We start from the raw sequence: 25826 nt of genomic DNA on the forward strand, positions 1-25826 counted from the left end.
ACAAATTAAAGCCCAAATGCTCTGCTTGGCAACAGTTGGGTCAAAACATTTAAGTCATTAATTAGAAGGAACTGAAGGGGGAAAAATTTACACAAACAGCATCACAGACTCAACTTCATCTTGGAAAATGCAACTGAATTCTTTAAAAAAAAAAAAAAATGAGGGCAGCCCTCAAGTGGGGCCTGGCAAGCTTGTCATTTGCAAATAAATCAAAAGACCATCATTGCAGGAAGGAGAACCAGTGAATAGAGTTGCTTTGTCATTCTTTGATGGGCCCCACACTCAAGCCTGCTATTAAAAATGAATGCATTCAAGAGCCTCTGCATTAAGAACATAAACAATTAAGGGCACTTGAGTTGCTCTGCTGAGAGCTGCTGCGAAGATAGGAGAGCTTTCTCCGGAGATGCAGGCCCCTGCAATCTGCCTCACGAGGAGCTAGAGAATGGGAGCAATTAGTGTTGCTATCTCTGCCCGAGCAGCCTTCAGCACTGTTTTTTTTTTTCCCTTCCTTTCTTTTAACCCCTCCTTGTTTTCAGAGAAGCTGCGAGTGTGAAAGATGAGGAGTGAAGGGATAGTATCTGGGCGCAGTTGGAGAGAGCTCAGATTTAGAATGCTGCAGGAGCTGCCAAGTGAGGGGGAGATGGAACAGAAAAGTTATTATCTGCCAGTAATTGGTGACTTGTGTTCTGATTAGTTGAGCCACTAAAGGGTTTCTGTCATCTGGTACTCTTTGTTTTGTTTTAATCACAGGCTTGAAGAAGGGGCGAGATTACACTGCCATGGGTGGAATAACTTAAATGAATATTGTGTGAGGTTTTCTACAGAAGGCAAATGTGTTCCTACACCCCTGGTTTGTGTTCTTGCCTCAGTGTTTTGTAAAAATGTGTGAGAGGGCAGCTCTCATGTTGCTGCAAGGCTCTGGAGAGAGACAGGCCTGACCTCTCCTCTCCACTGTCTTGTTCTGACCTTAGGCAAGTTATTTTAACCTTTTTAGTCTGTTCTCCCAGGGGACCTGGTGTCCACATGAAGATTAGAGAGTGGGTGTCAGAGCACCTGGCAGGTGCTAAGCAGTAGATGCTGCTGAAATAGATGGCAGTGCTTCTCAAAGCTTGTTCCCCAGTCCAAGAGCCTCAGGATCACCTGGGCACTTGTTAGAAATGAATATTCTCAGGCCTAGACTCCAACAGGAGCTCTGCAGGTGGGCCTAGTCATCTGTGTATTAACAAGCACGAGACCATCCTAGTGTACGCTGGAGTTTGAGAACCACTGATAACCTCACTAACCATTATAAGGTCAACTTAAAGGTACCTCACTTTTTTTTTTTTTTTTTTTAAATTAAAAGAGAGATTGAGTTTCCCTATGTTGCCCAGGCTGGTCTCAAACTCCTGGGCTCAAGGGATCCTCCTGCCTCAGCCCCCCAAAAGTGCTGGGATTGTAGGCATGAGCCACTGTGCCCGACCTCCCCACATGTTTTAAATTTGGATTTCCCCAAAATGTGATTAGTCATTTTATCAGCGTAATTATATTTTAAACAAAAGCTACTCAGACACATTAGATTTAAAGATGAATTTACCTTTTCATGAGCTATTGGTGAGCAAGGCACTGTGATGGGAGAAATCTTAAGACTCTGAGTAGCAGATATCCTGAAGGAGGCCTCTTGGCAAAGGAGCTCTTCCTCTCCTATGAAGGGAAAGGGAGTATTGGAAGATTATTTGCAGTGTTTTGTGTGTATCATTTTTGGTACACAGTTTTTATCCACGTATCCCTAATTAAGTTTTTTTTTTTTTTTTGGTAGAGGCAGTGTCTTGCTGTGTTGCCCAGGCTGGTCTCAAACTCCTGGCCTCAAGTGATCCATCCCGCCCAAAATGGTGGGATTATAGGCATGAGCCACCATGCCTGGCTCCCAACTTTCTTTAGGTATAAAAATAAGATGTCATCTTCAGGAACTAGAGATGTGTTTGTGGATTTTGTTCTACTGGTGGGCCAGATGGTCTGATGTTAGGGTTGATGCATCATTCTTTCTGCCTGTGAAGGAGAATATTAAAGTGGAGTTTGGCTGCAACTCATTTACTTAAGGTTTGCAATTTATAATTGAGGTCCCTTATAAAATGTCTATTCTGGCCAGGCGTGATGGCTCACACCTGTAATCCCAGCACTTTGGGAGGCCGAGGTGGGCGGATCACGAGGTCAGGAGATCGAGACCATCCTGGCCAACACAGTGAAACCCCATCTCTACTAAAAATACAAAAATTAGCCAGGCCTGGTGGCGGGTGCCTGTAGTCCCAGCTACTCGGGAGGCCAAGGCAGGAGAATGGCGTGAACCGGGGAGGCAGAGCTTGCAGTGAGTCAAGATTGCGCCACTGCACTCCAGCCTGGGCGACAGAGCGAGACTCCCGTCTCAAAAAAAAAAAAAAAAAAAAAAGTCTATTCTGTGCAGATACCTCTGCTAGGGTAGCAAGGGCATGGTGACCCTGTCATTGACAGATGAGAGGCACTTTCTGTAGTCCCTTTGTTGGCTGAGGGATCATGCGGACTTGTCCTTGTGCTGCTGCAGCCCTGTTTGGGCTGTATGGCCTTTCAGCAGCTGTGTTGCTTTGCAGATAGGGCCAAGTTCATCAGCACTTTCTTGTTTTATCTCCCAATTCTCAACTTCTGCTTTCTGGAGAAAGAACTAGGCAGGGAATATGTGGCTTCTAATTTTGCTTTATGATCTTGGACAAATCATTTCCTTTAGACCTCTGTTTCTCTACGTGTGATTTGAGGATTGTAAGAGGGCTGGGTACCCAAGTGGTTCCAGGTTTGCCAGCATTGTTGTGTCTCAGCACCACTGTTGATCGCAAATGTGGTGAGTCTGACGGCGCTTATCTCCCTTCCTGATGAAATATTAAATTTAAACAGTAAATTGGTCAGGTGCAATGGCTTGTGCCTGTAATCCCAGCAGTTTGGGGGGCCGAGGCTTGTGGATAATTTGAGGTCAGGAGTTCGAGACCAGCCTGGCCAATATGGTGAAACCCCATCTACTAAAAATGCAAAAATTAGCTGCACATGGTGGTGCACGCCTGTAGTCCCAGCTACTTGGGAGGCTGAGGCATGCGAATTGCTTAAGCCCAGGAAGCAGAGGTTGCAGTGAGCTGAGATCATGCCACTGCACTCCAGCCTGGGCAACAGGGTGAGACCCTGTCTCAAAACAACAACAACAAAAACATTTAAACAGTAAATCAAGGGCAATGATTTCAAGTCACTGGAGGGAGGAAAAAAAGGTCACTAAAAACCCTACCACCTCAGCATAATTACTCTTAATTTTGGATATCAACTTACGGTGCTTGGCCACTTTCCTAATTTTTTTTTTTTTTTTTTGATACGGAGTTTCACTTTTGTCGCCAAGGCTGGAGTGCAATGGTGCGATCTTGGCTCACCGCAACCTCCGCCTCATGCGTTCAAGCTATTCTACCACCTCAGCTCCTCGAGTAGCTGGGATTACAGGCATGCACCAACACGCCCTGCTAATTGTTTTTGTATTTTTAGTAGAGACAAGGTTTCACCATGTTGGCCAGGATGGTCTCAAACTCCTGACCTCAGGTGATCCGCCCACCTCAGCCCCCCTAAAGTGTTGGGATTACAGGCGTGAGCCATAGTGCCCGGCCCTTTGAAACACACACACACACACACACACACACACACACACACGAAACAGGCACACTAATACTAATACTGTGTCTTTGTTTCTTTCCCTCCTGCATCATCTAGTGAATGTCTTGGTCATTTTAGCATCATTATCAAAGTATGACTTTAATGGCTACTTGCCATGCCTGTGGGTTGATGTGTAGTGTATTTAACTGTTCTCTTAGTATTAGACAACTGATTTGTTAGGAGGGCAAATGTTAACGTTCTCAAAAACTCGGCAGATGGTTGTGATGTGTTGAATTGCTGTTACATCTTTACCTGGCTTTTTCTCTTTTCGCTTTGAAACTAGTGCTGCAGTGAACAGCTTCATGCATGGAATGCTTTTCATTTGAACTATTTCCTTAGGATAAAGTCTTAGCTGTGGGAAGCCTTACCAAAGGGTTTGAATAATTTCATGCTCTTGAAAAACATTGCCCAGTTACCTTCCAAGACAGCGCTACCAATTTAATGTCATCAGTAACGTATGATTGTTCCACTTTCCCTGAGGATGCATCGTCTTTGGATTTTGTTAATTTTTTAAAAACTGCCTTAACTTTCTGAATGACCTACCTTACTTACAATAAAATTTACATTTTTGTTTGGTGGCTGGTGAGGTTTCTGTGTACATTTTTTTTGGGGGGGGATTTAAGGTTGTCATTTCACAGACTCAGAAACTTCTAGTCAGAAGGGATTTAGAGGTTATCTGTTGATTTCCTTTGTGTGCTTTGTTTTCATGTTCTTGCCCATGTATCTGTTGCCAGACACTTCTTACCAACACTCCACTGTGTTTTTATCTTGGCTTCCCGCTTGGTTCAAAGAAACCAGAAGATCAGTTTGCCAGCCCTCAGCATAAGCACCATTTTTTATGATCCATCAATTTGCAATTTAATGCTGGTGGAGTTTCCCCTCCCTAAGCTGACTTTGGGCAAGGTGCCATTGGATTGCTTTGAGGCCCATGGGCAATTACTCTTAAGCAGTCCTCGCCCTGTTTTGAGCTTCAAACAGCACTCATTATGCACTACTGTATGTGTAGTGGGGAAGTGTGCGGGTGCTGAGGAGTGGGCTCTTCCGTATTGCAGTTAGACAAAGTGTGAGAAGTAGGAAAGGTGGTTTTAGGAATTATAGAACCCTAAACTCTTAAGTTCAGCTACTCGGAAGACCATATATATATATATATATATATATACACACACACATATATATATATATATATATATATATATATTTTTTTTTTTTTTTTTTTTTTCCCGAGACTGAGTCTCACTCTGCCAGGCTGGAGTGCAGTGGCACCATCTCAGCTCACTGCAACCTCTGCCTCCCAGGTTCAAGCAATTCTTCTGCCTCAGCCTTCTGAGTAGCTAGGACTACAGGTGCGTGCTACCATGCCAGGCTAATTTTTTTTTTTTTTTGTATTTTTAGTAGAGATGGGGTTTCACGTGTTAGCCAGAATGGTCTCGACCTCCTGACCTCGTGATCCTCCCGCCTCATCCTCCCAAAGTGCTGGGATTACAGGCGTGAGCCACCACGCCCGGCCGTATCTTGAATTTAAAAGTCACAGAATACACTAGAGTTTGATTGATTGCTGGTCTCTGAAGTCCTTGGCCGTATTTCTGCTCAGTTAAAACATACATGTAGCTGGGCATGGTGGCTCATACCTGTAATCCCAGCACTTTGGGAGGCTGAGACCTGCGAATCACGAGGTCAGGAGATGGAGACCATCCTGGCTAACACGGTGAAACCCTGTCTCTACTAAAAATACAAAAAAATCAGCCGGGCGTGGTGGCAGGCGCCTGTAGTCCCAGCTACTCAGGAGGCTGAGGCAGGAGAATGGCATGAACCCAGGAGGCAGAGCTTGCAGTGAGCCGAGATCGCACCACTGCACTCCAGCCTGGGCGACAGAGTGAGACTCTGTCTCAAAAAATAATAATAATAAAATAGAAAAATAAAACCATACATGTACATGAATTGTATACTTACCAACGTATGATTTTGTTTTTATTTTTTTTGCGAACAGCCTTTCTCTAGCACTGTTTAGTAATGGTTTATCTGGTTGCACCTTGGCCATTGAATTTAGGGGTGCATGGAGATTAAGTTTTGGTTCATAGAGGCATGACTCTGAAAGTGTATTAAATATGTGCCCTGGCATCAGTTTTAGTAGGGGAGGTACAGCAAAGAAATGTGTCACAGTATTTGGTAGGAGTCGTGTTCTCCTAATGCTTCCCATCTTGTTATGTTGAGAAGGCTTTTATGTAGAAAGCGGTGAAGAAACTGTATGGAAGCTTTCTTTGTATGACATGGTGATTTTTAAGCACATAGGTTTAGTTTACCAAATGACAGTAAGTGCTGTGGAGGATCTTGAAGGGCCTAGAGAAGAGTGTGTTTATTGGTGTTATGGGGGAAAGGCAGCTTCTCAGTGAATTTGAGGCAGGCCTTGAAGGATTGGGAAGATCTCTCATATTTGTACAGCACTTTGGAATAGTATACCTTAGCTTACACACCAGCTCATCAGCTCACTCGATTTTGATGAAACTCGGAAGTAGATTGGTGGTAATCCTGTTAAGTAAGAGACCTGGTTGGGACTCAGTGGTTTAAGTGACTTAACATAGAACACCTAGTAGTAGTTTGCCAAGATGCAAACCCTAATTTTGGATGATGAGGGCTAACTGTATGACCACATGCAAATCAGTGAGGAGAGTTGGCATGGGTAAGGAGAATGAAAGACTGTTGTAGACAGGTAATTTGGACTCCTGCTTCCTGCTGCCTCAGTAGGTGGTGGCCATCCATGAAGAAAGGCTTGTTGCTGGAGCCTTCATCCTGCTGCTTACATTTCTGGGTGGAGGGTTTCATGCAGATTTGGTTTGTGGATAGCTCTTGAATGCAGATTTATTGTTGTTGCCTTACACAGTATCAAAAATCTAGGCACAGGGTAAGTTTATAAGCATTATGACTTAGTGGGTACCAAATAGGTATTCATCATTGGGTAGGAAAATGATTTCTAGGTGGGAAATACAGTTACCCCTCAGTTTTTCACTGGAGTTGTCTAGCCTTTGCAAGAGGTGGAAGGCAGCAGGGTCAGATACCCAGGTTAACCTGCCAGCACACTCCGATCAAGAATAGAAGCATGGGTAGGAGTCACTATGAGAGGCTGGGTGCGGTGGCTCACGCCTGTAATCCCACCACTTTGGGAGGCTGAGGTGGGCGGATCATGAGGATCAGGAGATCGAGACCATCCTGGCCAACATGGTGAAACCCCATCTCTACTAAAAATAGAAAAATTAGCCAGGTGTGGTGGCGCGTGCCTGTCATCCCAGCTACTCGGGAGGCTGAGGCAGGAGAATTGCTTGAACCAGGGAGTCGGAGGTTGCAGTGACTAAGATGGCTCCACTATACTCCAGCCTGGTGACAGAGCAAGACTCCATCTAAAAATAAATAAATAAATAGATAAATAAATACGTAAATAAAACAAAGTCACTACGAGACTTGTTAATTTGTGCTAGATTAAGAATCTTACCAGAATACCCTTTTGTTGAAGCAAGAGATAATACTAAGAATTATTGCCAGTTTGTATGCTGCTGCAATCCAGACTATTTGAAGGGAAGATGTTCATGAAGGCCTCTTGGGGAGCTAGTGATGTTTTAGGACTCACAGAGCATTGTTGGGTAAGCTCTGTACCCTCACCTGCCAGGAGGTAGGTTGTGCAGGTGAAGGAGCCAGGGTATTTCAGAGGACATCAGCGCCTTTTCCGGGGTGAACCAGCTTGTTAGTAGAACAGTCCAAGACTTGGATTTAGATTTTCTGGCTCAAAAGTCAAGCTGGCTTGTCAGGATAGTTTAAGATTAGGGTTTAGAGACCTGGCAGACAGAGGGGAAGTCTTGGGTAAGATTCTCCTCTATTGCTCCTATTTGCTTCTTCTCCAGACCATTTATGTAGAATTTCCAGAACATATGGTATGGCTTTTGATGTTTTTCATCAGGTTGAGCTTTGATTTCTAACTTTTCTCCTCCTGTTTCAGGCTTATCCAGTCTAACCCAACTTACCTAGAACAGTCAGCCCTTTGTATCTGTGGCTTCCGCATCTGTGTATTCAGCTAACCATGGTTTGAAAATACTTTTTTTTTAAAACATTGCGTCGGCCGGGCACAGTGGCTCATGCTAGGATTATAAATCCTAGCACTTTGGGAGGCTGAGGCAGATGGATCACTTGAGGTCAGGAGTTTAAAATCAGCCTGTTCAACATGGTGAAACCCCGTCTTTACTAAAAATACAAAAAATTAGCCGGGCGTGGTGGCACACGTGCCTGTAATCCCAGCTACTTGGGAGGCTGAGGCAGGAGAGTTCCTTAGAACCCGGGAGGTGGAGGTTGCAGTGAGCCAAGATTGTGCCACTGCACTCCAGCCTAGGTGACAGAGCGAGACTCTGTCTCAAAAAAAAAAATTGCATCTGTAGTGAACATGTACAGCCTTTTTTCTTGTCATTATTTCCTAAATAATACAACCACCATTTACCTAGGATTTACATTGTCGTAGGTATTTTAAGTAATCTGGAGATGATGTAAAGTGTATGGGTAGATGTGCATAGGTTATATGCAAATACATCATTTTATATAAAGGACTTGAGCATCCTTAGATTTTGGTTTCCATGGGGGATTCTGAACCAATCCCTCACAGATACTGAGAGACCACTGTATTCATTGCCTTTGCTTTCATATGTCTTTCTTTTCTTTATTTTATTTTTGATAACTTTAATATTATTAAAGGTTTACAAGTTCATTTCATTCAGACTGGATCTTAACTGTCCTCCGACCATGTTCAAGTCTACTTTGATGCCATTCTAGGTAGTAACACATAGTTGCTATCATAGTTAAAGATGAGGGCATCTTTTCTTAAACCAGAATAAATTCCAGTTAAATCAAATAGTTAAGTGTAAAAAGTGCAGCCATAGCACACTAGAAGAAAAGTAAGAATGGCTTTTATGATATTGGTGTGTTCTAATCTTTACCTAAAGGCCAGGAGCATAGAAAGAAAATGCTTTCGTTTGACCACATACTTTAAGTTCTATACAGCAAAAAATTCATATTAAGCAAGGTCGAAAGACAAGTGGCAAGCTGAGCAAATTCTGATAAAGGGTTAATATTTGTCGCATTCGAGGAAGCACCACCAAAGGACAAAAATGATTGAACAACAATGGAAGAATGGAGAAGGGAAACATAGAGTGGAGCAATAAATACATGAAAAGATGTTTAACTGGAGGAAGAATTCAAGTAATGCAAATAAAAATGAGGTTATTTTTTAATCCATTAGATGGATGAAGATTAAAGAAAGGTCAACAAAACCCAATATTGACACTGGGTGGGAGAGCAGGAACCCTCCTGAACTCGCAATGATTGGTACAGCTTTTCTGCTGGGCAGTTTGGCAGCATGCATTGCAACTTAAAATATGCATACACTTTGACTGAGTAGTTTCACATCTTAGGGATTCCTTTTGGAGATCTGTGTGGAGGCTTATTTGACACAGAGTCGTTAATTGTGCAAAATTAAATGAAAGATTATTCACTGGTGTCAATAGTACTTACACATCTATATGCTTATATGGTGGAATATTTCAAGGTACTTGTTAATCTGTATTGACTGGGGTGGTGTCCGTGACACGTTTGATTAACAAATTATAGAAAGGCAGGGTATGTAACGGAAACCCCTTGGTATTAAAATGTGTCTCTCTCACTCTGGGCTTCTGTGCACATAAGTGAGAACCTGGAATGATGGTTTCCTAAAATCACCAGTATGTTACCCATGCTTATCCTTGGATGTTGGGCTCAGGGTTATTTTAGCTTTCTTTTATATTTCTGTATATACATCTGTGTGCATGTGTATGAGTTCAAAGTGAGCATACATCTGTGTGCATGTGTATGAGTTCAAAGTGAGCATATATCATTTTTAAAATTGGAAACCTTCAGTGTGAATTTCCGGGAAGAGGAATGTACAGAATGTTGCAGGAATGTGTGGTAGGTAGGAGATGGGAGCAAGGACCTAAGCAGGATACCTACCAAAGGCATCTCTACTCCTTTACATGCACCCAAATAGATAATGCAGAACCCTGTTGCAAAGGAAAGCCTTGCCCATGCTTTCGAGGAGAGCCATGACCTTGAGGTAGCTTGAGTGGGTGGCTGTGGTCAAATGAACTGGGTGGGGCTGACCCAGTTCTGTTTTTGTACCTGGTACAGCTGCACCCTTTTTGCATATATCTGCCTTGCTGGCTAAAGCAAGGTCCTGCATGGGCTTCCTCTCTCTACCACTCATTTCCCCTTCTAGTACATTTTGTCCAAGGCATGGTCTGTCTGTAACCTTGTCTCATTGGTGGTCAGGGAGAATTGGGTTGGGTCAGACTAAATCCAATCTTATAAAACCAAAGACTTTGCTTAGTTAATTCAAATCATCTTAGAAGATACAAGGCTGCTGTTTTTTGTATGCTTGATTGTAAAGTTCCTGGGGTTTTGTTCTTTTTTCTTTTTCTTTCTTTCTTTTTTTTTTTTTTTTGAGACAGGGTCTTGCTCTGTCGCCTGGGCTGGAGTATAGTGGCGCAATCTCAGCTCACCGCAGGCTCGACTTTGTTCCTGGGGTTTCTACTTTGTCTTTTTCCGTTCTCTATTTCTCAAGGTCATGGACTGCGTCCCTTTAAGTTTTTTTCTTGTGATCCTTTTCATTGCTAAATTCAGTAATATAGGTGGCATTTAGTAAGCATTGACAAAATGATGAAATAAATAAGGTCAAGGATGGGCCTCTTTACAGATGACTTTTTTTTTTTTCTTTTTTAAAAAAGCAGAACTGGTTCTTCCCTGGTAGAGGAAAGCAGAGCTGCTTTGCATTGCTGTAGGGTGTTGGAGGTGCTGCAGGTGGACCCTCCCCTAGGCTAGTAGAGTACCCTCTGTTCCCTCTCTTGCCAGTTTTTGTCCCTTGTAGCAGAGGGACTGCTGTGGATGTGGAGTGGAGCAAAGGTTTTTCCAGCCTTCTTTATTTTTTTTATTTTTTGAGATGGAGTCTCACTGTCGCACAGGCTGGAGTGCAGTGGCATGATCTTGGCTTACTGCAGCCTACACCTCCCTGGTTCAAGCAGTTCTCTGCCGCAGCCTTCTGAGTAGCTGGGATTATAGGCGCCCACCATCACGCCCAGCTGATTTTTGTATTTTGAGTAGAGACGGGGTTTCACCATCTTGGCTAGACTGGTCTTGAACTCCTGACCTCGTAGTCCACCCGCCTTGGCCTCTGAAAGTGCTGGGATTACAGGCATGAGCCACCACACCCGGCCTTTCCTGCCTTCTTTAAAACAGCTCGTGCTATAGACTAAGGACACCTTTTATTATGTTCAGCTGACCCCTGGGCCCTGTCGGTGAGGTCTTTGAGTTTGATACTGAACTGTGGCGAAACTTTCAGAATACTCAGGATATCATGACTTGACCATCACCCTCTAGACTGGAATGTTTTCTTGGTTTGTTTGAAAGTTTGAGACTTGGGGAAGCCTGTGAACAATAAAATCCTGTTTCAGTTGTACAAGAGCTGGGACAAGTGGGAAAGAGGTCAGCAGGCCTTTCTTCTACTATATCACCTTAGACCTCATCTTTAAAGCTGGACTGCTTTGACAGTGCTGCAGCTGCAGCGGCTTCTGACACCCGCTTGAATGAACTTGCAATAATGACATAAATGTGTCATGGTGTGCCATCATTGAAAAAGTACACTTGGCCGGGCGCAGTGGCTCACGCCTGTAATCCCAGCACTTTGGGAGGCCAAGGCGGGCGGATCACGAGGTCAGGAGATCGAGACCATCCTGGCTAACATGGTGAAACCCCGTCTCTACTAAAAATACAAAAAAATTAGCTGGGTGTGGTGGCGGGCGCCTGTAGTCCCAGCTACTTGGGAGGCTGAGGCAGGAGAAGGGTGTGAACCCGGGAGGGAGAGCTTGAGGTGAGCCGAGACCTTGCCACTGCACTCCAGCCTGGGCGACAGAGCGAGACTCTGTCTCAAAAAAAAAAAAAAAAAAATATATATATATAGTCACCATATTAAATGATAATGTAGCCTTAAACCACCTAGATTTTCCAACTCAATCAAACTACTCATTATCTCTTATTATGTGACCAATAAAGTGTGCAGTTGTGGCTTACTTTGCAAGTGGGATTAATATCTACTGTTTATTTCAAGATAAGTATTGGTAACATAACCTGGGGAAACCATTTTATACACATTTCCAGAGCAAGGGAGAAGAGGACTAAAGTGTTAGAGGTATGAAGTTTTGCCTTTCTGAACTGACTGTGAAGTATTCTAAACATTTGTATGGCTTTGTCTTTATAGACTGAAATCGCCAAGAGATTGAATACGATTTGTGCACAAGTCATCCCATTTCTGTCTCAGGAAGTAAGTAAAACTGTTCAGCTGTTAAAGTGCAATTATGTTGCTTCTGTGTTTGCAAATTAGCTAGTTTTAAGATGTTAATTTTATCACAAGGAACAAGTGTGAAGAACATCTGTTACAGCTGAAGTGTGTAAACCCCCTGCTAGTCTATCGAGCACATCTGAGGGCACACTGTAGAAATGGTGACAATAGCTCAACCCCCAAATTAATTTTTTTTTTCCTGTGGAAAACTGCAAAATGACTATCCAATGTACAGCTTTCGCTTTAAGTAGCATAAGCTTGAGAGCTACTGAAAATTCAGGTGTCTTTTATATCTTTTAAATAGAAAGCTGTTCTCATACTGACTTTTAAAAATGGTTTCATCAAGGTAGACTTTACTATGGAAGCAGATAGTTCTTTTGTACTTATGTATCAAGGCAGTTGTCTTAATGCTGTCCTTGAAGGGATGGATTATAATAGTCCAAAATACATTAACTTACTGAGTCATATGCATGTGTAAGCTATTTTATTTAGTTACAAAGTCATAGAGGTTTAATCTTAACATTCTTTGAGAGGGGAAATCTATATGAGTAATCTATGAAATTGACTCAAGACTATTGTATTTTAGCTTTGCCTTGAAAAGTTTACCTTCCTTCTGGATATAAGCTAGTAAATGCTGTAATGTGTTCTAAGTGTGCACGGGATGAATGCATCTTCATGCAGGGTGGAAAGCTTATTGGCCTAGGAGTTGGAATACTGGGTATCCTGGTTGGCATCTGTTGCTCCATGCTGGATGGTCACCATCTCATTATTGTTGTAACAGCCTCTTCCAGCATAACCTTTGTCTGTCTGATATGACAGTAGATTTGTTGTCTGCCTTTTGAATGTATCAGTAGTTGTTAGACTTTAGTGATCCAGGGCTCTATGTTACATTCTCATGCCTCCCAATGTAAATTTATGGCTTTGTTTTTATTTGTGGGTGGAGTTGGGAGTTGGGAGGTGTGGGGTGAGTTTCCATCTCTGAACTGAGGCTGGAGTCCTTCCTTTGCCTGGTGGAGGGTAAACAATCAAAAGGCTGTAAAAGAATGAGAGGAATTCCAGGAGTTTCCGAAAATGACTGGTGGGTCAAGATTGGTTGATCAGACAAGTGATCAACGGATTTAATGTTAAAGTTTTAGGTATTAAAATGGGTATTTTATTTATTTATTTTAAAAATAGAGACAGGGTTTCGCCATGTTGCCCACGCTGGTCTTGAACTCCTGGGCTCACCCCGTCTTGGCCTCCCAAAGTGCTGGGATTACAAGCATGAGCCACTGCACCTGGCTGTAAAATGAATATTTTAAAATTACTGTAAACTTGTGAACCCCTTCTGTGAACAAGGGCGATCTTCCAAATTCTGTTCTATTTATTTTTTAAGGTCCTATGTTACCATTCTTTATGTCCTTTTTTGTTTTCTACCATTCCAAGCTGAAATTTACAGCCAGAAGTGGTGACTGGTGTTGTTTAGAAATAAAGGGCAGCGCCATTCTCAGTTTTTCTTTCCCTATCTATGTTCTGTGAAAATAAAGTGTGGTTGAGAAATTCTGCATTTAAACCCTTCTACTTCAGCCTGCATTGCACACAGCATTTGACTTTTTATTATTAGAATATACAGTGAAGTTCTTGGCTGTTGCTAATGACCTTTCTTCTCCTTGTTTTCAAAGCATCAACAACAGGTGGCCCAGGCTGTCGAACGTGCCAAACAGGTGACCATGGCAGAGTTGAATGCCATCATCGGGGTACGTGGCCTACCAGGTCTACCTCCTACAGTGTGTATAACCAGCTTTCATTTCTTATTAATTTGATGGCTTTACGTGTGTGTGTGTGTGTGTGTGTGTGTGTGTGTGTATTTGTGTAGCTTAACGTTGACCTATTTGTTAAGGGTGGGAGGAAGAGACTTGGGGTGTGCTAAGGTATATGGAGGAAGAGTGCTTAGCATAAGGAAGATGATAGGAGAAGCATTTTAGGAGGGGACAAAAAATAAATCTATTAATTAAAAAAATTCTTTTTAAACAGGCCAGGGTCTTGGTATTTTGCCTAGTCTGGCCTGGAACTCAAGTGATCCTCCTGCCTTAGCTTCCTGAGTAGCTGGATCCAAAGGCAGGCACCCCCTTGCCCGACCCTAAATCTACTTTTAAGTGGGAAAATAAATGTGGTTCATCCTGTGACACCTAAACCACCCTTGCTTCATTAGTCTAGTAAAAGCTTTAGGATAGAATTTTAAATACTTTCCTCACTTCTGTCTTACAATGTTAGATCACAATGAGGTCAAAATGGGTCTCTGAATTATCATTTCATTTCGTTATCCTTGCTTTTTGCCTTTTGCTTTCTGGGGTATTCGAACCTATATAACTGTTGGCTCTTGTTCTTTCTTGTGCCTCTTTCATGAATTTTTAAGTCACACACCAATGAAAAGAGCGCTCTCTTGCCGTGGAAGAAGTGTTAATTGTCTGCCCTAGTGCTCCCTGGCCTTTCACCGGGGTTCTGCTCTCCTCTGTTGAGTTCAGTTAGTGCTCCGTGCTGGCCACTGGTTGTCAATCACAAGTCATTTGCTCTGCATTAATGAATCTGGTGAACCGTGCATTCCATCCCCTGCATGAGTTCATCCCCTGCCCCCCCACTGCAGGACCGGGATGGTTCTCATGTGTTCGTCCCCTTCCAGACTAAGCCAAAGAAGGAGCTGAAACAAGGGGCTGTCCTTTCTGATTTTATTCATATGTGAGTGCCTTGAGCAGATTCAAATCACTCATTTATCAATTTATGTTAATTGCTTGTGAGATGATGCCCTGCTGGTCTTTATAGTTCCCTCAGACACTTTGTAATGATAATTAGACATGCTGCTGTACGGATTAAGAGTGCCATAGTCCAATGACGGCCACAGACAATGGAACCAGTTAATCCATCAGGGCTTAAAATTACATCCCAACTGGAGATGGAGAAAAAACATAAGAGCCAAGGAGGATTAAAGAATGAGCCTCAGCTTGAAAACTCTCCTTTCATCAGTTTCTCAATTGCAGATCTGCAGTTGGGTTGTCTGTGGTAAGCTATTGGCAGTCAATTAGGTGAAATAAACTAGGAGGGTGACCTTCATTTCCTTTTAATAGCTTTTTCCTCCCTGAAATGGGGAGCTTCAGTGGATTTTCAGCTTAAATTTTATTCAAGCTGCTTTATTACACTTGACAGCTTAGCTCTGCATAAACAATTCTCCCTCCTTTTCCCCCCAGATCCAGGCACTGCCTTCCCCCTCCTTCAGTATCACATTTTTGACTGTTACTTATTGGGCTCTCTAATCACATTCAACAAAAAACACAATTACATCTGCATTTGTCTACTGCCTTCTGTACCCTTTTCTTGTGTAATGAATTGCTTTATTTCAGAGATCAAATCAAATATTCACTGGTACTTTCGCATGTACTGTGTTTGATTAGCAAAGACTAATAGTGAATTGTACTTGTAGCTCAAGCACAGAATTTTTTCACCCAAATGAATGAGGATGGAAAAGCCTGTTTTGATTAAAGGAAAACATATGCAAAGCAGTTCTCAAGTACCCAGTTAAACTTTGTGGAACATGTTTGTTTTCTGATAGACTACATTTCGACATATAATTTCTTGATGGTAAAACTCTGACGTTTAAATTCTCAAAGGCACCGCCCAGCTCTTGTGAATCTCCTTTGCACCTACACTTAGGAAGGAGGAAATCGCATTAACCAGATGTTCATAGGTAATACCCATTTTGAGCTGAATCGGAGAATAAAAATAGCAGATCTTTTTAGAAGGGCAAATGAATTTCTAATTTTACAAATGGCTTTAGTCCAGGAAAAATGTTTTGGAGGTTATTATAAAGGCAGGTTAGCTCTGGATACCTTGGCAACAGTAAACCAAAGTGGTGAATCAGGCGCAATGCAAGCGAGACTTGCCCATTGCGTGTCTTCGGCATACGGCATGTGCGGTTTTTGTCATTGTAATTTTTGGATTAGTATATGAATTTATGTCCGAAGGCTCTTTTCAAGTTTGTAGTGATCAATAATTATCCCACACCTTAAGTTTCATGCTGTGGCATATGCTTGATTTTTGCCTGAAAGGAATTGTGTGCGTCCTGGAAAATTGAAGTAGCATAAAATTGGGTTGACAATTCAGTGGACCTTTGCACCCCTTCATTGAACATGCAGTGTGTCAACCTGTCTCCCCAGAGGGGAGGAGGTACCGGGAGACTGTCTGTTCCTACAAGCAGCAGCTGCGCACAGAGTAAATGCAGCCTGGTTTGATAGCAGCTGTCAGTATTGTTCAGGGGCCGACTTAGGGTAAAGAACAATGGGAGAGGCCACGCTCTTAGTCTGCATCCACTTTCAGGCCAAGAAAAGAAATAGTAATTTAACGGTTTAGACATCTATTACAAATGTGAAAGATCATGAAAGAGTACCCTTTAAAATGCAAATGAGCCGAAACATTCTCATTCCCTTTAAGGTACAATCAAGGAGCTTTACTGCTTGCTTGACAGGGCTAAAGATATTTCTCTTTATCAAACCTGGAAGAAGTAAATCTTCTCAAGGACATCCAGCTTCTAGGTTAGTTCAAGGTGTGTCTTGGGCCTGTGGGTGCTCTTTGAGGAGGCAGAGAGGTTGTATGTTTTCTGTGCTTGTTGAGTGAATTAACAGTCCCCATTTCTCACCAGCATAGAAATTGTAGTTCTGTCTGGCAGAAAATAGTGAATTCTTTCTCACCATAGCACCTGCCTTCAACTTACATAGAGTATCGGTATTTAAGAAAAATAAGCTTCTTAGATATTTAATACTGGAGAGACTATTGAAATATTTTTGTAGACCTTTTTTTAAACAGCTTTGACAGCAAATTTGATGACTGGCAGAATAATAACTACAGCCCTACTTTTTGAATTTTGCTTCTTACCAATTCTTTTGCTATTAAATGTGTTGTAGTCTTGTCACAACGAAAAGGATAATTTATAGTGCAAAGGTGTACAAAATGTGTACAAGGTTTATTTGGTTTGACACACAGCTCACTTAGGCCTTAGAAAACAAGTCGCATTGTGGGAAGGGAACTTACTCATTTGAGACCTTGAGTTTTTAGATCAGGATCGTAGTTACACCATAAGCAACATTTTTGTTTGTTTTTTAAAATTTCTATTAAGAATGATCAAAACAAAACTGGTTATTAAATGTTGTAACATCTTGTTTGTGGAATGGCTAATGGCTGCCTGAATGCGGGGAGAATTGATTGAAAGACTCTTCAAGACCACTTCTCCACTTTATTATTTAGGGAGTTTGGAACTAAAAGTCTCTTCTACCTGCTCTGATAGATATTGAATAATTGATTTCAGTTGAGATTGGGATTTCAAATAATTAGTGTTCTCTTTACATCACAGATAATCAAGGGATAATATAGAGAGATACATATCTGTACACACATATTTGTTTTTTTTTCAGTTAATGTATAATTGTAATACAGTGAAATGCACAGCTTGATTTTCGTTACCTGGTAACCCACATTCCGCAATAAGGGGGTGGTTTCCAGAACCCCAGTGAATTCCATTATTCTTACAGTTTTTCCCCTTCTGCTAAAGAAAGATGTTTGCTTTTTTTCTTTCTTTCTTTCTTTTGGCATGTGAAAGAAGAGCTAAAGATGGTTGGGTGTTTTTTTTTTTGGAGACAGAGTGTCACTCTGTAACCCAGGCTGGAATGCAGTGGTGTGATCTCGGTTCACTGCAACTTCTGCCTCCCAGGTTCAAATGATTCTCCTGCCTCAGCCTCCTGAGTAGCTGGGATTACAGGCATGTGTCGCCATACCTGGCTAATTTTTGTATTTTTAGTAGAGACGGGGTTTCACCATGTTGGCCAGGCTGGTCTTGAACTCCCAAACTTAGGTGATCCACCCACCTCAGCCTCCCAAAGTGTTGAGATCACAGATGCAAGCCACCATGCCTGCCCATAAAGATGGTTGTTTTTTTAACTGAAAAGTTAAAAAAGAATCAGCTAATTGCATTTTTAAAAATATTAATAGTAAACAATGGCACAGTTGTATATTTTATTTCTAACCACCTGTTGCTCCATTTCATGGTGTTTTTGGTAATCCACATAAGAATATTTACATTGTGTTGCCTTGGACAAAGCATGGGCCTTGGGATCAGATGGACTTGGGGAGGATGCTTAGCTGCCATCTATTAGCTTTATGACCTCATATAGTCAGTTAACCTCTATCAATGTCCCCCATCTGTAGATGGTAATACCATCTACCTTCCCGGCTTTTGTGGTGATAAGACCCTGGCTGGCAGCCTCCCCTGAACATGTGCTCCTGACTCCTTGAACTGCACTTTTGTCTGCCTGGTTTCCCTAAGTGCTTGTAGCAGATCTGTGGGTCCAGTTGGTCAAGCCCTGGTCGGTGGTGATTGCACCAAGCAGCAGTGCACTTCCTCCTTTGTCCTTAGTGGTTACAGGGATGTGGGTGTTTGAGATTAGACCCAGCCAGATGCTCTGCTCCTGCCATTAAGTTCTTGTGCATGAATGACTTTTAATAAGGAAACAGTAGTGGAAAAGGACGGCCATTTAGCTTTTGATGTACAAACTTAGAAGTTCAAAACCACAAGAGAAAAGTTAAGTTTGGGGAACAGATGGAGACAGAATTGAGAGCAAAAATGTGAAGACATCATTGGCTTCCTTACCTAACATAAAGAATAAGGCAGATAGTGCCATTGTTGGCACAAGAGATTATAGGAATCATTCTGATAAAATTGGGAGGGAAGAGAGTTAGAAGAGATGGTCAGATGACCAGTGGGGATTGTCCTTCCCTTCCACAAAATGCCAGGTTTCTATTTGTGGCCTCAAAGCTGACAGTTGGGTGCAAGAAAATTTGAGCAGTTTCCCATAGTAATGCCTGTGAACTTTAGGAGATCAAGAAATTTGGGTTTGTTTACATATAACCTATGCACAAGAGAAAAAAAAAAAAACGAAATTTGGGTTTAGGCAACCTCATTTTTCTTTCTCACTTATTTGGATGTAGTCTGACTTATTTTTCATGAACATAACCTTGGTCAAGGCATATGGGGCTTATATGGGAATCTGTTTATTGGTCAGATTTCTATATTCCTTCTTCATAGGCAAATATCTGATTCTGTGTATTTTAAAACAACTTAGTATAAAATTAAAAATAAGTCTAGGGTATTTTGTGATGTCTGACTAGATGTTTTTGTGCAAGGGATGGCTGTGAATTCAAACTCCTAAAACATTTGTAGAAGGAGCCTGTCTATCCCTAAGAGATTGAGTTGTAGACCTAAAGGGCTCTCCACTGTTGCATGAGATGATTGGTTTAAGGATTAGTAAAATGTTGGATTATTTTTCTCCTTTGGCTATAGCTGTCAGCTATCTATAGGATTGTAGTGTGTGAAGTTTAAGAGGATGAGGTTAGCCTCTTATTCTTACGAGTATGTGATTAATCCCCGGAAAACCACTAATAACCCAACTGTAAGTTTCTTTATAAAACAAATTCTCTCTAGGAGAATAATGTGTATCCTGCTACCGAGAGAAGACTAAATAGCTACAACAAACATGGATCTTCTAGCTCTACTAACCTGTATTTAGTGACGTACTCTCTACTTAAATTCCAACAGTCTAGCCCTTTTATTAAATTTCCAAAGGGAAAGAGCAATATTGCAAAGAAGTCTTCACAGCCCATTTCTCCTTTGGTTAAGTTTGTTTGTTTGTTTTTACTGAGAGCACAACTAGGCGCCTGACAAATGCAGAACTTTTCCTCAGTATCTGGATTATCGTGATCATGCTTTGTAGTTATTAGAAAAGAGTTGAAGCATTTACTTTTTAATTTCCCCACATATTTCTTTCCTTTTTTTAAAAAATTTTAATTTAAGTTCCAGGATACATGTACAGGATGTGCAGGTTTGTTTCATAGGTAAATGTGTGCCGTGATTGCTGCACCTATCAACCCACCCACATAGTTTCCTGTGATTTTTACTTGATTCCCTGGAATAAAGCATTATATATTCTTCTTTTTTCCAGGAGGAGAAAAAAGCTTCAGAATAAAAAATAGAGTACCCCATTATAGGAGTTACACCTGTGTGTTTTTAAATTTTTTATTTTTGTGTGTACATACTAGGTGTATATATTTATGAGGTACAGGAGATGTTTTGATGCGGGTGTGCAGTGTTTAATAAGCACATCATAAAGAATGGGGTATCTATCCCCTCAAGCATTTATTTATTTATTTATTTTGGAGACAGAGTTTCGCTCTTGTTGCCCAGGCTGGAGTGCAGTGGCGTGATCTCAGCCCACAGCAACCTCCACCTCCTGGGTTCAAGCGATTCTCCTGCCTCAGCCTCCCAAGTAGCTTGGGTTACAGGCATGTGCCACCATGCCTGGCTAATTTTGTATTTTTAGTAGAGACGGGGTTTCTCCATGTTGGCCAGGCTGGTCTGGAACTCCTGACCTCAGGTAATCCACCCATCTTGGCCTCTCAAAGTGCTGGGATTATAGGTGTGAGCCACCACGCCCGGCAAGCATTTATCTTTCGTGTTACAATCTAATGACACTCTTCTAGTTATTTTAAAATTACAATTAAATTAATTTTTTTTTTTTTTTTTTTTTTTTGGAGATGGAGTTTGTCTCTTGTTGCCCAGGCTGGAGTGCAATGGCGCCATGTTGGCGCTCACCGCAACCTCTGCCTCCCGGGTTAAGCGATTCTTCTGCCTCAGCCTCCCGTCCCAAGTAGCTGTAGCTGGGATTACAGGCATGCGCCACCATGCCTGGCTAATTTTGTATTTTTAGTAGAGACAGGGTTTCTTCATGTTGGTCAGGCTGGTCTCGAACTCCTGACCTCAGGTGATCCACCTGCCTCAGCCTCCCAAAGTGCTGGGATTACTGATGTGAGGCACCACACCCAGCCTACTGTGTGTTTTTTTTTTAAATTGAGATATGATACATATACCTTCAAATTCACCATTTTTTTTTTTTTTTTTTTTTTTTTTTTTTTTTTTTTTAGACAGTGTCTCACTCTATCACCCAGGCTGGAGTGCAGTGTGCAATGGTGCGATCTCAGCTCACTGCAACCTCCGCTTCCTGCGTTCAAACGATTCTCCTGCCTCAGCCTCCCGAGTAGTTGGGATTACAGGCACACACCACCACGCCTGGCTGATTTTTGCATTTTTAATAGAGATGGGGTTTTACCATATTGGCCAGGCTGTTCTCAAACTCCTGACCTCAGGTGATTCACCTGTCTCTGCCTCCCAAAGTTCTGGGATTACAGGCATGAGTCACTGCACCTGGCCAAATTCACCTTTTTTAAAGCATACACTTCTGTGGTTTTTAGCATATTCACATTGCTGTACAACCATCACGACTATAAAATTTTTCTAGAACATTTTTGTCGCCCTATAAAGAAACTCAATATTCATTACCATTTATTCTTCATGCCTCCTCCCCTAACGTCTGGCTGCTACCAATGTGCTTATCCATCTCTATGAATTTGCCTATTCTGGACATTTCATATGAATGGAATCACATAATATGTAGCCTTGTATGCCTTGCTTCTTTTACTTAGCATGTTTTCAAGGTTTATCCATGTTGTTGTATGCACCAGTATTTTAGTCCTTTTTATTGACAATTAACATTTCATCAATATACTATAGTTGCTTATTCATTCATAAGTTGATGGATATTTAGGTTATTTCCACTGATTGGCTATTATGAATAATGCTGCTATGAACATTTGTGTACAGGTTTTTGTGTGGGCATGTTTTCTCTTGGATTTGTCTCTGGGAGTAGAATCAGTGGGTCTATGGTAACTTTTTGAGCAACAGCCAGACTGTTTTCCACAGCAGCTGCATCGTTTTACATTCCCACAATAGCGTATGAGAATTCCAATTTCTCTACGTGATCTCTGGCATTGACTGTCCATCTTTTTTATTCTACGCATCCTAATGGGTGTGAGGCAGCATCTCCTGTTTTTGATTTGCATTTTCCTGATGGCTGATGATATTGAACATCTTTTCAACCAAAACCTGTATAGTTTTTGTAGTGGATCCACCTTCACGTGGCTTGTCATAGCCTTAATGGCTTTCCAGGGAAATGGGATGAGCAAGGCAGTGGTCATGCAGGAGGAGCAGGCCTGTGTGGATTAGCTGAAATGGAGAATGAATAAAGACAGGCCAGGCATGGTGGCTCACACATGTAATCCCAGCACTTTGGGAGGCCAAGGCAGGAGGATTGCTTGAGCTCAGGCGTTGGACACCAGCCTGGGCAACATAGCAAGACTTTTTTCCTGCTAAAAATCAAAAAAATTAGCTGAGTGTGGTGGTGTGTGCCTGTAGTCCCAGCTACTCACGAGGTTGAGGTGGGAGGATTGCTTGAGTCTGGTACTTCAAGGCTGCAATGAGATAAAATCACGCCACTATATCCAAATGAGACCCTGTCTCTAAGAAAACAAAACAAAGGGCCGGGCGCGGTGGCTCATGCCTGTAATCCCAGCACTTTGGGAGGCTGAGGCGGGCGGATCACCTGAGGTTGGGAGTTCCAGACTAGCCTGACCAACATGGAGAAACCCCGTCTCTACTAAAAATACAAAATTAGCCTGGCGTGGTGGCACATGCCTGTAACCCCAGCTACTCAGGAGACTAAGGCAGGAGAATCACTTGAACCCAGGAGGTGGAGGTTGCCGTGAGCCGAGATCGCACCATTGCACTCCAGCCTGGGCAACAAGAGCGAAACTCCATAAAAAAAAAAACCCCACCACAAAGTACCATTTTAGCAAATGTCAAGTATACAATACAGTATTATTAACTATAGTCACCGTGTTGTACCTTGGAAATCCAGATCTTCTTTATCTCGGGTAACCGAAACCTTGTACCCTTTGACCAACTGCTCCTCGTTTTCCGCTACCCCACAAGGCAGCCACCGTATTACTTCTGTGAGTTGTACTCTTAGATTCCACATAGAAGGGAGATTATGCATTATTTGTCTTTCTGAATCTGCTTATTTCGCTTAGCCTATTGTCCTGCAGATTTGCCCATGTTGTTGTAAGTGGTAGGATTTTCTTCTTTTTCAAGGCTAAATGGTATTCCATTGTGTTTATATGTACCACATTTTCTTTATCTGTTCCTCCATCAACAGACATTTGGGTTGTTCGGTATCTTGGCTTTCATGAATAGCACTGCAGTGGTCATGGATTGCAGATGTATCTTTGATATACCGATTTCATTTTCTCTCTCTCTCTTTCTTTCTTTCCTTTCTTTCTTTCATTTTTTGAGACAGAGTCTCACTCTGTCACCCAGGCTGGAGTGCAGTGGCACCGTGTTGGCTCACTGCAACCTCCATCTCTTGGGTTCAAGCAGTTCTCCTGCCTCAGCCTCCTGAGTAGCTGGGATTATAGGCACCCACCACCATGCCTGGCTAATTTTTTTTTTTTTTAAGTAGAGACGGAGTTTTACCATATTGGCCAGGCTGGTCTCGAACTCCTGACCTCAGGTGATCCACCTGCCTCGGCCTTCCAAAGGCTGGAATTACAGGCATGAGCCACTGCGCCTGGACCCCAGACCCCGATTTCATTTTCTTTAGCTGTATACCCAGAAGTGGGATTGCTGGATCATGTACAGATTGAGCAGCCCTAATCCTCAGCCAGTAAGAATATTGCAAATATTTAAAAATCTGAAAAAAATCCAGAATCCAAACATTGCTGGTCCCAAGCACTTCAGAAAAGGGATACTTAACCTTTTTTGAGAAAGTAGTTCTATTTTTAACTTTTTGAGAAACCTCTGTACTGTTTTGCATCAGGGCTGTACCAATTTACATTCCTAAGAACAGTGTACAAAGGTTTCCTTTTCTCCACACCATCACTAACACGTATCTTGTCTTCTTGTTACCCGCCATCTCAGCAGGTTTGAGGTGATATTTCTTTCTTTTTTTTTTTGGAGATGGAATTTTGCTCTTGTTGCCCAGGCTGGAGTGCAGTGGTGCGATCTCTGCTCACTGCAACCTCTGCCTCCCTGGTTCAAGTAGTTCTGCCTCAACCTCCTGAGTAGCTGGGATTGCAGGCATGCGCCACCACACCCGGCTAATTTTGTATTTTTGGTAGACACTGGGTTTCTCCATGTTGGTTGGGCTGGTCTCAAACTCCCAAACTCAGGTGATCCGTCCACCTCAGTCTCCCAAAATGCTGGGATTACAGGCGTGAGCCACTGCGCCCAGCCTGAGGTGATATTTCATTGTGGCTCTGATTTGCGTTTCCCTCATGGTTAATGATATTGAGCATTTTTTGTATATCTGTTGGCCATTTGTATGTCTTCTTTGAGAAATGTCTGTTCAGGAGGTCCTTTGCCCATTTTTAAATTAGGATACTTATTTTTTTATTTTTGTACTATTGAGTTTTTTGGATGTTAAACTCTTACTTGAGTTATGGTTTGCAAATATTTTCTCCCGTTCCTTAGGTTGCCCATGCATCATTTTCTCTGTGCTCCTGCATTGAGATGGGGCCTTTAGTGGATTGTTATTTTAGTTTTTATTATTGTCTTCAAGTGGCTGGAGAATTCTTGGCCCCATAAGCAGTTTCTCCCTGTTTATCACCCTTGCCCCTCTTTACGTGAGAGGCCATTCACATAATGGGAGGTTTTGCGATAACTCCTGCAGTAGTGTCCTTGATGTTTTCTGCCGCCAGACAGCTCTTTTCCACGTGTTTACGTAGCATACCAGTTTTCTTCTTCTTTATTTTTATTTATTTATTTATTTGTTTATTTTGCTGGCTCCCAAGATAGGAATTGAGTGTTTTAAAGAACAGGGAAATAGCAGAAATCAAGGAAGAGAGATTTGGAGAGAACTGTCAACAAACACTCCTTCTCACGTTTTTGTCCCCTTAGAAAAAAGTGTTTAAATACCGGGTGCTATAAATGCCACTTACTGTCACTCTTAGCATCAGAGGTGCCATTTAGGGGCATGATTTTAGTTTAGGTTGGGTTAAGTCTGTGACTTTTATGATACAGTTTTTCTTGGGGTTACAAAGTGGGTGAAGTTTCAGAAATTAGAGTTGATTCCATGGTTGGTGGTAAGGAGCTTAGCTTCCGGTCAGGAGAAGGTGGGCATTGTCATTGGCCTGTGTTTTCATACTGGGTGTCCTTCCCAGTTGTTAGAGGCTACAACAACATGGTGATAAGCCATGTGCTGTGACTGTGTGTAGAAACTATGCCATTACAGTAACACTCTGAATGTAAACAGCAAAGTCAGTTTCATTATAGTAATATAATTGACCCAAGCTGCACTAAGTAAAATGTGAATTAAAATTCTCAATGCGTGGCTGTTGTTTGACATGGATGAGATCGCTTTATTCCTTGTGGGTTTTCAGTATCATTAACTCAGGGTTTGGCATTTATTTGTCTCACTCGCAGCCTATTCAAATGATTTTGGTTAGAGCAAGTGCATTGATCTCTTTATCCCCAAATCTGAACGTTTGTCATTCCCTTTAGGGCCCTAGAACACCAGTATGTAAAATTTCCCAGTGTAGTCCTTTCTCAAATTGCTTTGTAAAATACAAGGATTTTTTTTTTTTTTTAATTTTTGAAATCGTTAGTGGAATCAGCTTAAGAAAGCAGATGTTCATTTTTTTGTGTTGTGACAGGGTACTCAGATGGCGATGAAGGGACAGTAAATGTGATTGAATGTTGAGTAGTATTTTTATTTTTTAAACAAGAATTTGGCAAGTCACTTAGCATACAAGAACATGAATTCTAATTAATGGCACA

General features: G+C 42.0%; 1 protein-coding gene across 13 annotated transcripts in view; it reads left to right on the top strand.

Annotated features, from left to right (window-relative positions):
* The window catches only part of TLE1 (TLE family member 1, transcriptional corepressor), a 106405-nt gene that overhangs the window by 23872 nt on the left and 56707 nt on the right, over positions 1-25826 (top strand). For 9 of the 13 annotated variants that reach the window (XM_055272146.2, XM_055272150.2, XM_055272149.2 and 6 more), the window contains exons 5-6: positions 12005-12067; positions 13747-13821. In XM_055272146.2, the coding sequence (XP_055128121.1) occupies positions 12005-12067; positions 13747-13821 (138 nt within the window). Of the gene's footprint in view, positions 1-12004; positions 12068-13746; positions 13852-25826 lie in introns of all 13 variants that reach the window. The other 4 variants (XM_055272153.2, XM_055272144.2, XM_063636955.1 and 1 more) reach the window with 1 other exon arrangement.

Source organism: Symphalangus syndactylus, chromosome 3 (genome assembly GCF_028878055.3).
Source record: "Symphalangus syndactylus isolate Jambi chromosome 3, NHGRI_mSymSyn1-v2.1_pri, whole genome shotgun sequence".
Classification (NCBI taxonomy): Eukaryota; Metazoa; Chordata; class Mammalia; order Primates; family Hylobatidae; genus Symphalangus; species Symphalangus syndactylus.